Source organism: Rhipicephalus microplus, chromosome 8 (assembly GCF_043290135.1).
Source record: "Rhipicephalus microplus isolate Deutch F79 chromosome 8, USDA_Rmic, whole genome shotgun sequence".
Taxonomy (NCBI): domain Eukaryota; kingdom Metazoa; phylum Arthropoda; class Arachnida; order Ixodida; family Ixodidae; genus Rhipicephalus; species Rhipicephalus microplus.
In genome coordinates this window covers 20329012-20344917 of record NC_134707.1, presented here as the reverse complement: position 1 = coordinate 20344917, position 15906 = coordinate 20329012, and the positions used below count along the sequence as shown (strand labels likewise).

General features: G+C 47.0%; 1 protein-coding gene across 2 annotated transcripts in view; it reads right to left on the bottom strand.

The window, feature by feature from the left end:
• Nucleotides 1-12305, bottom strand: part of LOC142768853 (venom peptide isomerase heavy chain-like) — a 51551-nt gene extending 39246 nt beyond the window's left edge. Inside the window, exons 1-2 of one of the 2 annotated variants that reach the window (XM_075871250.1) lie at nucleotides 11599-12305; nucleotides 11351-11516 (exon numbers count right to left, since the gene is read on the bottom strand). Coding sequence is in view for 1 of the 2 variants with exons in the window: in XM_075871252.1 (XP_075727367.1) it covers nucleotides 11351-11380 (30 nt within the window). In the remaining variant the exon portion in view is untranslated. Of the gene's footprint in view, nucleotides 1-11350 lie in introns of both variants that reach the window. The other variant, XM_075871252.1, reaches the window with a different exon arrangement.
• Between the last annotated feature and the right edge of the window lie 3601 nt (nucleotides 12306-15906).

The window sequence follows — 15906 nt, the reverse complement described above, 5'->3', positions numbered from 1 at the left end:
CAATGTTTTTGTGTACTGAGGTAAATGCAATTGGGGAACAAAAATTTAAAGAAAGGTGGAATAACACTAAATTTACACTGCTGGTATTGTAGTGAAAACTAACACACGAAATAATAAAAATTGCGAATACATAAAAAAGGGTGGGGGATAGTTGGCTAGCCGGCCAAACCTGCCTAAAACAATAATGCTCACCAGCAGAGTACGCTCGGAGAGCCACCTCAGGTCTCGTTTCGTTAGGCCAAGGCATCCGCCAGTCTTGATTGTCTCCTGGCCGAGCATACCTGGTTGCAAACGCCATACCAAAGATGGAGACGTTCTTGCCAGGGTAATGCGTCTAGGCCAAGGTTGGCTATCTGCATACAGTTAAACCTCTCCGCCAGAAAATGTACAAGCGAACGAAAGGAACAGAAGTCAGGCCAGAATTAACGCGAGAGGGAGGAACGAAGATTCAGGAAGAGAGTGATAGGAAAAGGCGATCTGCCGATTTCCCCTCGATTTGTCAGCCCAGAGGTGCTGTCTACGTGAAGCCAGGACCAAAAGGATGTGATCCTTCTGCCCGGGGCGCCTTAAAGGTTAAAACACCCAGTGTTGGCGCAAACTCCAGGGTCCCCCTTTCCCCGGACTCGGCTCAGCCACGCACTGCTAGGTAAGCATTAGAGAGAGGCAACCCCCCCCCCCCTTTCCCGTTAGCTCGAGTCCATGGTGTCACTATGTACCAAACGACTGCTGCGTGTGCAGACACCCCTGCGGGTGCTGTGGTCGGCAAAAAAAAATGCTTCGTACTCAAGTGTATAATAAGAGTTTGATGGGAGATAGTCAATTGATATCACTATTTTGCTGCACTGTACCAAAGAAACTGAACAATATCACAAGACAGAGCGTAGTACTTGGTGCAGAAGACTGAGTCCTTTTGGAAGAGCGTAGTACATGTGCGTGCAGGTGCATGCCGGGTTGCCGTTGGTGGCGACATAGCGTCAAACTGGCGACTTTGCGACCGCGTATGGCTACTAAAACTTCAGGTTGGATCCAAGGCTTCTTCTTGGTTATGATAAGCTCCGATTTCGGTGCACGTAGTAGTCAAACGTAATATTAGTTGAAGGTCGCGGGTTAGAATTTTGAATTGCAACCTTATTGCTATCACTTCTTTGATAAAGCTTGCGTACACTGTCTGGACCAATAGCCATTGGCTAGTTTGGGCCCAAAAAGATGCGTTTTATAAGGAAACTTCAGAAAAGAAAAACTAATATCTGATAAAGAATCTGAAAAGAAGCAGTGCATTACATGAAATAACCACACAAAGAAAAAAAAGAAAACTTACAACACAAAAAATGAACGTCCTTTACTTACATGATAAAGTTAGGACGTCATCACACTGAGCATGACTGGTAATTATTAAATCAGAACATTCTTCTAAATAGTGTTTTTATAGTGCCTTGGTGATATTTGAACACACTTTTATACCAAAAGATATAGCAATACACATTTGAACATGAGTAAACGGAAAAATCTGTTCACCGTATACGTTGTTAATTTGCAGACTATTCTATTTACCAAGGGTAGTTGTCTGGAAGAACGAGAAGAGGCGAGAAATATTGACACAATAAAAGGGTGGATTTAAATATTAAACGTGTACACAAATTTTGCTAGTTTTGATTTTCATAGCTTATCAAATGGCAAAATAAGTAATCGCGAAAACACAGGTTTACGGGGGTCATTTTTCTTACAGCCCATTCTTTAAGCCGTCTAACCTGGTCCAGGTAAAATGTGTACGTGCCACCTGAAGACTCGATGAAATACGAAAGCATAATAAAGTATTTGTAGAAAAGTGCCATTAAAATGTTGATGAGCTTCAGTAAGTGCATGACACCCTGAGGCTATGTTTGAATGCACATTTTGAATCTGCATCTGCCTGGTGCCATCGGTTGGCAGATTCGGAGTGGCCCGATGAAATCTGCACCGGAGCACTCCACTATAACGGACGACAGTAGATAATCTACCAATTGAACACACATGCTCCTTCTGGAGCAAATGGCAGGGTCGGAATGGAAGTGCGTCTCTCTTTCGTCATGCTTCTGGCACGCTGGGAACAGCGAGGTTACGCTAGCAAAATGTGAGCTCCAACGCGAGGCTCAACTGACGCGACCAGCGTCCGTTGGCGCACCCAAAGTTGGCACCATTTCAACGTACGGGGTGTTTGCGACTTCTGGTTGAATCCGCCAGTTTTCATGGAGCAGAAAAAGCTGCTCCGTAGAGTGGATCTCGCAATGGAGCTGCTCCAGATTTGACAATGGAACATATAGGGAGCACTCTCGATCTGCCAGTAGAACAGTTTTGCTCCGCTATAAGGAGAAATAAGTATTGCCGAAAGTGCACTGAATCTGCCAATCGATGACACCATAAAGTATGGTGTATAGCTGCACCAAGATATTCATATGTGGGTACTTGCTCAATCACAGAATCCATAGTTTGAATGTGTAAGTTGACAGCTATAATCAACTTTAACCTCGAGTGAAATATATTACATTTGGTCTTATCGGTATTTACTGACAGTTTGCTAACACATTACCAACAAGAAACTTTATTTCATTGTTGGATTTCAACTCAAGATCACTTAGATTTTGACCTGTTACTATGACACAGGTATCGTATAAGCATGTTCAAAGATGAATATCTGCGGAAGGTCATTTGTATACAAGGAGACCAGCCATGGTTCGAGCTCCGAGCCCTGAGAAACATCAGTATTCAAGCTATTCATATAAAACAAGAAATCATTATTACAGCGTGTTGACGACACTTCCAGTAGTTCGAAAGAAGTTCTGAAATGGTTTCACGGAAACCGAAGTGTGGTGAATTACTAAACAGTATTCTTCGGTCTGGTCTGCAGTTTCTTTTTTGGGTCCAGAAATATCACTGCTACTAATCTATTTTCATTCACTGCTGAGTTTTTAAATTGAGTAATGGTCAAAAGAGTGGTGGACGTAGAATAGTTTGGTCTATATCCATGTTGCTGAGGGAAGAGCATGTTATATTTCGCAATATATTTGTAAAAACAATTGGCCAGGATTTTTTCGAAGATGTTGAATATGCTCACAATAGAGATTGGCGTATAGTTGGACGGTTGACAATGATCGCCACTTTTACGTATTAGGATAACCTTTGGTATTTTCAAGCAAGGGTAAATGGCTGCTCTTAAAGACTGGTTACAAATACGACACAAAACTGGTTCAAAGACGTCTAAATGTCATTTAGGAAGCCTTATAGTTATCTTATCTAGGCCTGTTGATTTATTTATCGGCATTCGTGACACAATAGATGTGATTTTTTCAAGGTCAATGTCATACATTACAAAATAGTTCCGATAGAAATCCTAAAGAAGATGATTGAGGCTGTTTTCCTTGAATTTTTTCAGCTAATGTGTTGAATCAATGGAGGCGAAGTAAGTGCTAACCGATTCAACTGTATTCGAGTCGATTACATCTGGAAGTATCTTAGAAGGCGGTCGGTGGCCGACAACGTCATCTACAATTTGCCAGCGTTTCTTCGAATTACCAGTCGCCTGTTTTATTTGTCGAGCATAATTATTCTTTTCGTTCATTCTCATCAAAGCCACTACTTTATTGCACGTTACTTCAAAGTGGATCAAAAAGAATTCATTGTACTTATCCGCTTCTAATTGTCGTGCCGGTATTCCTTGCTCCTTATGACTCCTAACCTTTCTTTATTAATCCGGAGATAATAGGTTGTTTCCTGTCAATGAACCAAAACTTTTGTGCTTATTTAGATTGTGTTTTTGAGAAGAGGAATAAAGTTAGAAAATTTAATGTTAACATCATAATTGTACATTCGATCGAAACTAAATCAAGTAATAGTTCTTAAAGCCACGCAGTCCATTTTTCTTCAAAACTTCAGTTGGCCACACTTTTCCTTCTCGAGATGATAAACAGAGACAAATATGAAGCAATGATCTGGGATAGGTTTGTCATACACTCCAGCAATAGTTTTTTTTCTTGGAATTCGTTAGTGCGTGGTGAACTATATAGGCAGACGTTGCTGTTATTTGAGTTGGTGTGGTTATGAGATTGCGAAAGCGATACGATTCAAGTAAGTACATGTAGTCGTCGTTCCCTGAACTACGGGTATCAATGTTGATATCGCCACCCGGCGTTCCGCACCAGTGAACATTGAACCAGCCCTGTGCCAGTGAACGAAGAAGATGAAGACGAGCAACCTGTGTGAGCTGGAGACGTCCTACTTCGTGTCGGGCATTTTGACAGTCACGTCTCCTTGTACGCTTCTTCGGGCCCCTAGCACGTGACAACTGATGGTGTGGGGCACCCTAAGCACCAAACCGCTCCAGCGTCATACCGGAGGTTACGCCTGTTCACCATGCCAGCCGAAAGATCCGTGAACTGGATCATGAGTGCGGACTTCTCCCAGAGAAGGTGACGGCTCTGACTTTCCCAAGCAATGCCGTACCAAGTGGTTTCAACCTAGCCGGTATTGGAAGGCACCGTACCCACGCACTATATGCTGATGAAAACACGAGCGCCGAATCCATTTCATGGTGCTGTCCATGAGAATGTGAAAGATTGGCCATACAACTATGACTTCATTGCCGCTCATAACATGTGGGATGAGGCAGACAAACTCATACATATCACCAAGCTTGGTTGCTTGGGCACGTTCATACGACCTGTCCGACATGTCTACTTCAGTTTGAATGACAGCTCATGTTTGGCACGAAAGCCGAGCAGGCGTGTTCACGTCATCGGAGGACCTCAAACGCCTACTTCTCAAAACCTATGCAAGTCCTGATCGCTGACAGTGAGCTCATCATGAACTCCACTGCCGTATCCTAAAGCCAAGTGAGGGCGTAGCACTGTATGTTGAGGACATGACGCGTCTTTTTGGACGAGCCGACCTTCACATGCCGTATGAGAAGGAGGTGTGATGCCTGATGCATGGAGGGAAGGAGCAGTTATTCGGTGATCTTGTACGTAGTCCACCCAAGACTACGTCAGAATTTCTCGCTCAAGCCATACGAATTGAAAGCACGCTTCGGCAACGGCACCAGACATACGAACGACAAGTAAACTTTCATTCCGCAACGGACTACATGGTAGGTCTTGAGGGCTATGTCGACTTCTTCCAAGAGCCAATGCGCTCTGTAATTCGTGAAGAACTGCCGAGGATATTAGTACCCTTGGCACCCACTGTGAGTTCTTTGTCCGGCATTGTCCAAGACGAACTTCAGTAGGGACTATGAGAACCATACTGTCAGACAGAACCGCGGCCTCTAAATGACTTCCCTCCTATGTCGCATGCGCAAAACATGCTCTAGCTAGCACCTTCTTTCACTCCACTTCCAACCGTGCCTCCTGCCATGCTTCTGGCAGGCCAAACCTTTCACTGCGCTTCACACCACAGCACCAGCTATGCTTCAGGCAGTCCAAGCGGGCCCGTACTACAGTAGCCATCGGACGACTGCATGAAAATCAGATGTTTGGAGGCCCCCCGGTCGACGTCCTCTTTGCTTCCACTGTGGCGAAGCTGGGCACATCTACCGACAGTGCACTTATTTAGAGCTAGGACTTCAAGGTTTTTCGGCCGACTCTCCACCTGCCAGGTAGGTTCGGTCAGCTTCCTCCGGAAGTTGCGGACTACGTTGCCAAGCAGCGCGGACCGACATCACCGCACCACTCACGTTCTCCATCATCGCGCCGGTTCTCGCCTAATCGTCGCACCTATTCAGGCGTGGTGCAGAGCCAGTTGTCTATCCCGCGTCGGTAAAACTAGCCACAGCGATCTCCGGGGGCAACGCCGTTCTGACTGGTCATGCTTTAGGCCCCCTAATGACGCGGACTGACGATACCAACAATACATTGACTACAACAACGCCGGCTGATTGGAGAAGAGTTTCCCAAGATATTCCTGTTCTGCTAAATAGTCGCGAAGTCAGTGCTTTAGTGGACACTGGTGTGGATTTTTGCATACTTAGCATACTGGCTGCCCTTTTGAAGAAAGTAATGACGCCTTTGAACTGAACGCCAATCCGTACAGCTGGTGGGCATATCGTCACGCCACTCAGTATGTGTACGGCAAGAATGCAAGTCCACGGTTGTACGTTTGTTGCCAGTTTGAGCGTTCTGCGTAAGTGTTCTTGAGACCTGATTGTTAGCATGAATTTACTCAGGTAGCACGGTGCTATAATTGGCATTCAACGAAGTCTGGTCACGTTTTCGACCACAAATGCCACAACAACTTCTGCGGACCGCAGCCACTCCAGAGTGTCTCTTTACGTCGTTGACGATGCTGTCGCGTTGACACCCCATGCAAGTGTCATGGTTCAGGTGGCGTGTGACGGAGTGATGCACGGTGAAGCATGCGTAGAAAGCAATCACTCGCTTCTGCTGTCCCAGGGTGCCTGCGTAGCAAGAGGCCTTGTGACCTTCGTGATGATCACTGTGGCGTTCTTTGCACACACTTCAGCTACGAGCACCGGCACTTTTTCCCTTAAACTGTCATCACCTATGCCAACCCAGTCGCTATTGTCATCGAGGGCTTTGTTTCCGAGGCCATCGTCATTAGGGAGTTTTAGAATAGCGCACCACGAGCCCTTGCGGTGCGCTCACTGCCACTGCGCATACGTCGTAACGCGAGTCGGCGTTCGCGTTCGCGGACCGCACGCAGAAAATTCGAAATTGCGTGTGGCGATCGCGGCCCGCACGTGGCCCGCAAGCGCTGGTTTGGAGGCTACGGTGTCACTGCGACCGTGCGTTGCGGTTTGCAGCAGGGCAAACACTCTTCTAAAACTCATATGGCGCCCGCTACGCCCGCAGCACTTGCAAACGGTATTCTAAATCTCTCTACTGCTGAAGCCCTTTTCCCCAGCGCCGACCTCCGTCCAACACTTTTAGGAGCGCACAAGCAGCGTTTCAGCGAGCTGTTGCTGAAATTCCTCACACGCTTTGCACTTTCCTCGAAGATACGCCCAACACCGATAACGAAACACCGTATTATCACCTACGACGACGTGCACCTCATACGTCAGCAGCCTTGTCATGTTTCGCCAAACGAACTGCACGTGGTTCAAACGCAGGGCAAGGAAATGCTTCAAGATTTCGTGATACAACCTTCAAGCATCCCGTGGTCGTCACTAGTTCTTGTGTAAAAGTAGAATGGCAAGCTTCGCTCTTGTGCCGACTACAGGAAGTTCAACAATGTCACAAAAAAAAAAAACGTGTATGCGTTTCCCAGAGTCGGTGATTCTCTAGACAGGCTGCGGCGCTGGAAGTATTTTTCCTCCATCGACTTGAAGAGTAGTAGTTGACAAATAGAGATGGAAGAACGTGAGCAAAAAATCGCTTTTGTAACTCCAGATGGCGTTTACGAACTCAGAGTGCTCTCTTTCGGCCTCTGTCCTGCTCCAGCCACATTCCAGCAAATTATAGATACCATCCTGGCTGACCTCAAGTGGAAAAGCTGTCTTGTCTACCTCGATGATGTCTTTGTGTTTCCGGAAACGTTTGACGAGCATTTTCGCCGCCTTCGGAATGTACTCAAAAGCCATTCCATTGGCTGATCTCATACCCAAGCCTGAGAAATGAAATTTTGGCTTAAAAGAACTAAAGTTTCTTGGTCGCCCCACCATGGTGGTCTAGTGGCTAAGGTACTCGGCTGCTGACCCACAGGTCGCGGGTTCGAATCCCGGCTGTGGTGGCTGCATTTCCGATAGACGCGAAACGTTGTAGGCCCGTGTGCTCAGATTTCGGTGCACGTTAAAGAACCCCAGGTGGTCAAAATTTCCGGAGCCCTCCACTACGGTGTCTCTCATAATCATATGGTGGTTTTAGGACGTTAAACCCCACATATAAATCAATCAAAGTTTGTTGGTCACGTCGTGCGCGCCGCTCGTGTTCGGCCTGATCCTGACAAGACTGCTGCCATCACCGCTTTTCCAGCTCCAACTGATAAGAAAAGCCTTCGACAATATTTGGGTATGTGCTCGTATTACCAGCAATTTATTAAAAATTTCTTCAACATCGCGAAGCCGCTATTACGCCTGATACGTTACGGCACACCATTTCTCTGGGCTGACAAGCAGCAGGCTCCCATGGCGGAACTACAGCACCGGCTATCGTCCCCTCTCATGCTCAACCATTTCGATGAAGACGCTGACACAGAGGTGTTCGCTGATGCCAGCACTATCAGTCTTGGAGCTATCCTGGTGCAATGACAAGACGAGATTGCACAGTAATAGCCTACGCAAGCCGCGCTCTGCCTAACGCAGAGCAACTGTTCCACATAAGAGAAAGAAAGTCTCAAGGTCATTTGATCAATTAGAAAGTTCAGGCCATACCTATATGAAATACCACTCAAAGTGGCGACTTATCATTATGCTTTGTGCTGGTTGGCCGATTTTTCAGAGCCTTCAGGGCGGCAAGAGTGGAGGAGTCTCTGCCTACAAGAATTTGATGTCACCATCGTGTACAAGTCAGGCAAAAAGCATGAAGATGCCGACACACTATTGAGAGCACAGTCCTTTTCTGTGGCTGTAATGTCGTATCTTCAATACGACATTACAGCCACAGAAGAGGACTGTGCCTTCGTGGAAACTCGCAGCGGGCCGCATCTGATTTTTCATAAATGAACTGACGCCGATCTAAGACTGATTGTAGATAACTTAGAAGGTGGCACCGCGCGCATTCCTCGTCCGATGTCACAGACGTTGTCAAAATTTTGCCTACGAAATGGCGTTTTATACAAAAGGAACACCGGTTCTGGGGACAGATCTCATCTTCTGGTCGTGCCTGAAGCCCTCCGCGATGACGTCTCATTAGCTTGCCAGGACAAGCCCATATCCGGCCATCTGGGCTACCCGAGAAAACTCTGGATCGGGTGCGGCCACTCTACTACTGGCCTAAAAATTCTGCCTGCGTCAAACGCTACATGAAGGGATGTTGCGAGTGCCAGCGGCGGAAGACACCATCCTTAAAGCCTGGAGGCCATCTATAACCAATTGATCCACCACGTGCACCGTTTGATCAAGTGGGAATGGACCTCTTAGGGCCGTTTCCTCTGCCTTTCTCCAAAAACAAATGGATCAATGTCGCAACCAATTACTTCACGCGTTACGCGGAGACGAAGGCACTGCCACAAGGAACCGTATCTGAATTTGCCAGTTTTTTATGTATCCCATTGGGCTATGACATGGCGCCCTCTAATATGTCATCATTGACCCCGGAACTTCATTCACGGTGAAGCTTTTGGATGAAATCTTCATGTTGAGTTACACAAGCCACCGAAAGACCACTTCATATCATCCTCAGAGCAATGATTTCAGAGAAAGGCTAAACAAAACGCTAGCCGACATGATCTCTATATACGTGAATGCGCAGCAGAAAACGTGGGACGACACTCTGCCTTACGTAACATTTGCGTACAACACCACGAAACAGAAAACTACACGCATTACACCATTTCCGCTCGTCTAAATCAATCGTTACATTCAGTGAGCTGAGAAAGCTCGTCAACTGGCCCTTGTGCACATCAGAACGCAACAGTGTGCAGATGCCCGGTGGTACAATATCCACCATCGAGAAGTACACTATGAGCCTTGTGACTGACTTTGGGTTTGGACACACATTAGACGGCGAGGTCTACGCCAGAAACTCTTGAGGAAGTATTTAGGACCTTACTCAGTACTCAGACGTGTGAGCAAGGTGAACTACGAAGCGGTTTGAGACGGGTGATCGTCATCGTCCGAGGGCAGGTTATTATGCCCAGAGACTGTATACGTCGTCCGCCTAAAGGCATACTTTGCGTGGTGATGCGAATTTTCTTCGTGCGCCAGTGAATTCTTCCTGTGAATTGCCAGCGCCGATTACTTGACGTGTTACGCTGAGACGAAGGCACCGCCCGCCAACATTAACAGTGGATTGTTTGACGTTGTTTGTTGGGCGGCTGAGAATCGTTTCAAGTGTTTCAAGAAAGGAGAGAAAACACACATTTAGGAACGATAAACTACGTCCACGGTAAGTGAAGATTCCACCTTGACCAAGAGTGACTCGACGGCACGTGTACTGCACGAAAATGAAGGAAGAATTTCATACGAACGCTCATATTTTACACAAAAAAGAAAGCCACGCCACCCCCTCGAAAACGAGAGTCACATACGTGGCTGCGATAGCATTGCGTATTCGGGAATACGACTGTTTTCATTTCTTTTTAGCCAAGTTTCAGTGACAGCGATTACGTCAAGGCGTTGTAGATCCTGGGAAACATATGCGAGGAGCTAGTTAAGTTTTTTTTTCTTATGCTCCAAATGTTGCATGAAATACCAACATGCTTTTGCTGGTGTAGTTGTCAAGCTGAATCAGGTGAGGCATTCTGTTTGAACTGGGTATGTGTGCCGGATATAAGCACACCTGTACCACCTAAGCCACACCGCCAAGGTCGTCCTTGCATGTCACGTGAAACACGCGCGGATTTTCATTTTTACGCATCAGAATTTCGTCGTCAGCCACACACATGAACTTGTTTTTTTTTGTTTTAACTCTATTGGCTTCCCAAGTAGAACCTTGTTCTCGGGACACAGGTGTTCGTTTACGAACATCGGTTCATTTCCCTCAAAACCAATCTTCGACCTGTTGAGTGTGTTTCTTGGCGGCTCCGAAGACTCTGTCTCGTGTCAATTTAGACAAAAGCTTCATCACTACGTTTGGAGGGCCACTCCCATACGCTGGTGCATGCTGAACAGCATCAAGTGCGTTCTCGTCAAGCCTTACACCCGAAGACAACGCAATTTTGTTGACAGTCGAAGAAAAGTCCTCATTAGGTGCCCGTAGGATTCCCCTCAGTTCATTATTTTCCCTTCAACTGTACTGTTTGAGCTCAATCAGTTGCCTTCTAGTTTCTTTCAATTCATTATTCAGCCTTGAATTTTCTTCTTCATGCTCTATGCTGTGTCTTTACCTCCCAAAGTACTCAGCGCTTGCTTCTCATTTCGTTTCTAAAATCTTCGAAGGAGTCATTTATGTACATCATTGACTTTGTTACAGCTATATATTCGGCCTCTAAAGCATTAATTGATGGGTTTTGATTCATAATTGTTGCACTAAGGTCAGACATAGCCTTGAAAACTGCGCACTCACTTCGATTCATACTTCCAAGACTTCCTTGATGCTGCCAGAGGGTTTGTCCGCTAAGGACTTCACAAAGCCAGACTAAGGATCCGTTGCACTTGACGTCATTCCACAAGAAAAGCAATTAACAAATGCGTTTCGCTGATAAGTCCTGCTGCTATGAAGTCTTAGAAATCACCACTTATAGTAGATGCGTAATTGCTCACCTGAAATGATGCAAATTGTTCGTTTAGCATAATTTTCCGGCCACCGTGGACGCGTTTCGGTGGAGGTGAAATACACTGTGCGATGTCAGTGCGGGTTGAAGAAGACCACAAGGTCAGAATTTCAGGAGTCCTCCACCACGGCGTTCCTCAAAACCACATCGTGGTACTGGGACATAAAATAGCGGACATTATTACTGTTTTCTTAATATGCGCCGGTACAAGAACGAGTAAACCTAAAAAGCACTTACCCTTTCGAACGTTGTTGCGCCAACTGATCGGCTCATCAGTAGGCTTAATACACATCGAGGCGCAATCGTAGAACGCACGTGTTGCCCGCAAAGAAGGAGGGGTGCTGATGTTGACAAACGCGTGGCCCGTTCGCTGCCCAGGTTGCCCGCTATCTCACTCTGACGTGCGTTTTTAAAGCTGATACCAGAGTGCTGCAGTACTTTTACTGCTCAAGAAACTTTGGTGTAACTGTACGGAAGAAATTTGTGCGCTGCAAGCGGTGGCCGCTGGGTGGCGCTGCGTTTTCGCCAGGGGGAGGGGGGGGGGGATCGGGCAGACGACAGCTGCATGCCATCACATGTCCTGCGCGCTTTTAATCGCATGTTTGGTGTTGTACGTGTTGTGCCTGAAGACCAAAACAGGTGCCGCATACATGCTGCATGCTTGGGTGTCAATCTGGTTACAAAAAAATGATAAAAAAGTGACTGTTCTGGCGGTTGACATAGCGAGCGGTGTGTTCCCGATAAGGAACTCGTGGTTTCACATTGGATTGCCCGAAATTGCGTGTGTTCGAAAAGCAGTTCATTGAGAGTGAGATTTTTCGCGTGAACCAGTGACTACAGTGGCATGAGTTTTTGTGGAGGTGCCGCACAACGTCGGGAAACTTCTGCTGGATACTGTGCCGAGGAATTTCCACAGCCTGCCGGTGTACTTGTCTAGTGCGAAAATGTTCATAGCTCCCTCGCCCAAGAAGTGTCGGCGGGAATCATCGGCTGAGCTAGAAACTTTCGAGGCTGCACCAACACCGAGACACGACACTGATTTTAGTCTGCCGATTCTCTTTGGGAGTGTCTTTTTTTTGTCATCGTGATATTCACACTACAACGACACAAACAGTCGGCTGGTGGTCACTGGAAGACTCCGTGTAAGCGTTGCCATGCTCACAGCCTTTCATTGGCCAATTTTTTTTAATTACACTGGAGGCACATGCGGCGGACACCAACTAAACTTGCACACCTGCACCTCATTTTCAGCCATTCTCCCTGCTCTGCCATTTTCCCTTTTCGGCTACATGGTGCAGCCCCCGTCATATTCCAAGGCGTTGAAGGACGGAGGTAGGGGTACAAAAAAAAAGAAAGCAAGCAAAATACTTCCATGAAGCGTGCAAGATGCCTATTCAAACACCGTGGGAAGCCTCGGGAGCATTGTTGTCTCCGCGAAGATTTGATTGATGATTGATTTGTGGTGTTTAACGTCCCAAAAACACCATATGATTATGAGACACGCCGTAGAGGAGGGCTCCGGAAATTTCGACCAGCTGGGGTTCTTTAACGATCACCCAAATCTGAGCACACGGGCCTAAAAAATTTCCGCCTCCATCGGAAATGCAGCCGCTACAGCCGGGATTCGAACCCGCGGCCTGCGGGTCAGCAGCCGAGTACCTTAGCCACTAGACCACCGCGGCGGGGCAATGTTGAAATCGCGGCTGGTTGATCACACAACCTGGTTCATAAGCTAGTGCAACTAAAGTACGGCTTTCAACGAAGCGGAGAGCCATTCTGCTTCATAGCGGAAAAAGAGGTCTTGGACTGATCTTTTCCGCGTCGGGCTCGTGGCGTGGTTCTCCGGCTGCTCAAGCACCTAAGCGAGCGATTTCCTGGCACATTCCAAACAAAGCAAAATTGAAAACGCCAGAGCGGCGGCCACACCATGCGTCGAAAACGTTAAATTTTTGTTTCTGTCCCTCATGCATGCCACCGCTACTTTGAGAATTCATTCCATTTTGCCCGTTTCCAGAGCACGAAACTTTGTACCGAATCAAAGTTATTCGTGTAGAGCACGGAAAGCTAACAGTCTGCACCTCTTCAAAGTTGTTTCGGGAGATACGCCGGTAGAAACAAACGGAGCGTGCGCACCGGCAGCGTTGGTGTTGGATTAAGCCGGCTGTGAAAACCAAGACACGTGGGGGCATGCCGACTCACTGGTGCTGCTCCTTTTTCTACTTCGAGTGTTATAGCAACCGCAATCCAAACCAGGCTGCCGATGAACGCGTGATTGTCGAGGCCACGAACTTCGTCCTGCTGCACGGGTAGCTTAGAATTGCACCAACGCGAGCCACCACTGACGTCTCGGCCACCATGTTGAATTTGCGATCGGTTAGTCACATCACGTGCTTTGAGCTAGTGCATTCAAAGCCATAAAGCGGAAAGGCGTATCTCGAGGCGAAAAATTGGTCTAGGACAGATAGATTCGCGTGACCCTCGGGGCGTGGTTTTTCGGTCGCTTAGGTGGTGAAGGGAGTGAACTTCCTGTGAGATTTGCCACTTTGCTCCTTTCGAAGCCAAATGTAAAGGCGCCTATTGCGGAGACCATTGCCGCTTCCTGGCTCTTCGAAGCATAATGTGAACGCGTGTTGACTACGTCGTCCTCATATCGCTGTTTATTGGCACTTGAAACGTCATGGCGCGGTACTTCACTTCACCGCTCAGAGATGGCGGCACCACCCTGTTACGCCTAAGGCCACTAGATGAAAACTTGTTTTATCTATGGACCTTAACCACGCCTAGCCCTGCAAGTATAAGGCAGTGTTAGAGAGAATCGGTAAACAATTCAGTAGTGCGTCCGCAGCAGTCGTATGGATGCAGCCTCTCATTGCGAATGGCTGGCACGGACGGCTGCTATGGACGCGCAACTAAATCTGTCTGGTGATAGACATAAGGCTCGTTTGTTAAAACTCGTGTGTGTATCTGTGGCGTGTTGGGTAGAGCACCGACCACCTACTGCCGTGAACCGAGAGTATGGTGTTCCGATTTTAGGCGGAAGCTTTACTTCTGGTTTCTTTCTTTTTAGTCCGTTAACGTGCTTTTTAGCAACGTGTTGCCCGTGCTGAAAATTGATAAGTAAAATTATGGTGGAGCTCGGTATAAAACACTGTCGTGCCAAAATATTCATAACCTGTACGAATTCGAGTTTGACGTGTATCTGTCTTTTACAGGCGTAATTCCTTATTAGAGATACGAACTCGAGAGGTACAGTGATTTCTTGCGCTACAGAGGAGCGGAGGTTTGATCATGCGATGCGTGTGCTTCGCATTCAGGAATACCCAAACGTCAAGTCTGAACGAATGAATACTGCGACACAAAACGAAGATTTGTACCACAACATTGTTCCCAAGTTTCACCAATACAAATAAATTCATGACAATTTTGAATTTACTTAAAAGCGCAGGTATTGATAAAGAAAACGAAGATTGCGTAACATATTTTCAGCAATCGGTGAAAGTGCACAAACACCAACAAACGAAGAAAATAACAACACAAGTGCCTACTGACAACTGAAATTTGTATTCAAAATACGGAAAATATTTAGGTCAGAAACCACTTGCGTGTGACTTATCGCAAAAAGTAGCCTACAGATGGGTGTCAACATCCGCGATCGCTGCATCGTGTAATATGCTATAAAGAACCGGGCGGCCCAGCTGTCACCTACTTTAAAGTAAAAATTGCCCCCCCCCCCCCCCCCAGTAGGGAATTCTGAGGATTCGACTGCGGCGGTTCACGCGTGAGAACCAAGCGTTAGAAAAAAATGTTTTTTTTTCTTATACCGTGCAGACAATAGTGCCGTTCGCTGCACGTGTCATTTTTCTGTCACGAAAAAAACGGTATGCGTTTTCAGCCCTAGTAGATAGCGTGCCCGGTAAAAAATACTATAAAGTGAACAAAACGAACAGCGTTCCCGGCTCGGTGTTGGCGTTTCATAGCGGCTTCTCAACCGCACATTTTCGGATGCTCTTGAGAGTCGCCCAGTCAGCGAACGGTCGAGAGTGAGGTGCAGGCGGACTAGAAAGTGGGGCGCAGGGCAGAAAGAGAGTGAACGGTGAGAGAAGAGCGGCGAAGAACTGCACCTACCCTCTCATACACTCTCTCGCAGCACATTCTCTGGTTGCTAGAAAGAAGGGTAAGCATGCGCGGCTGCAGCTGTTGCTATGGGTGACGAGGTGCCGCGGACGCCACAGACAACGCCGGATGCCTGACATAGCCCGACTAAGAAATGCATTCCCATATAAAAGAATTGGCAGCAAAAAAAACACGCCTTTTTTATTTACTGCTTTTCTCTCAGAGTGTTCCTCAATAAATGTAGCAATCAATCATTATAGACGGATCCCAGTTTATTTGCTCCAACGCGTCATTTCAAAGCGTGCGAGCTCTTCGGCGTGTTTTCAATAGATGAATTGCAATTTTGTCAACGCCTTCACACAACGCCCGATGGACACCTTGCCGAAAGCGTCGCCTTGACCCATGTCAACTATACATAACAAAATAGCTATG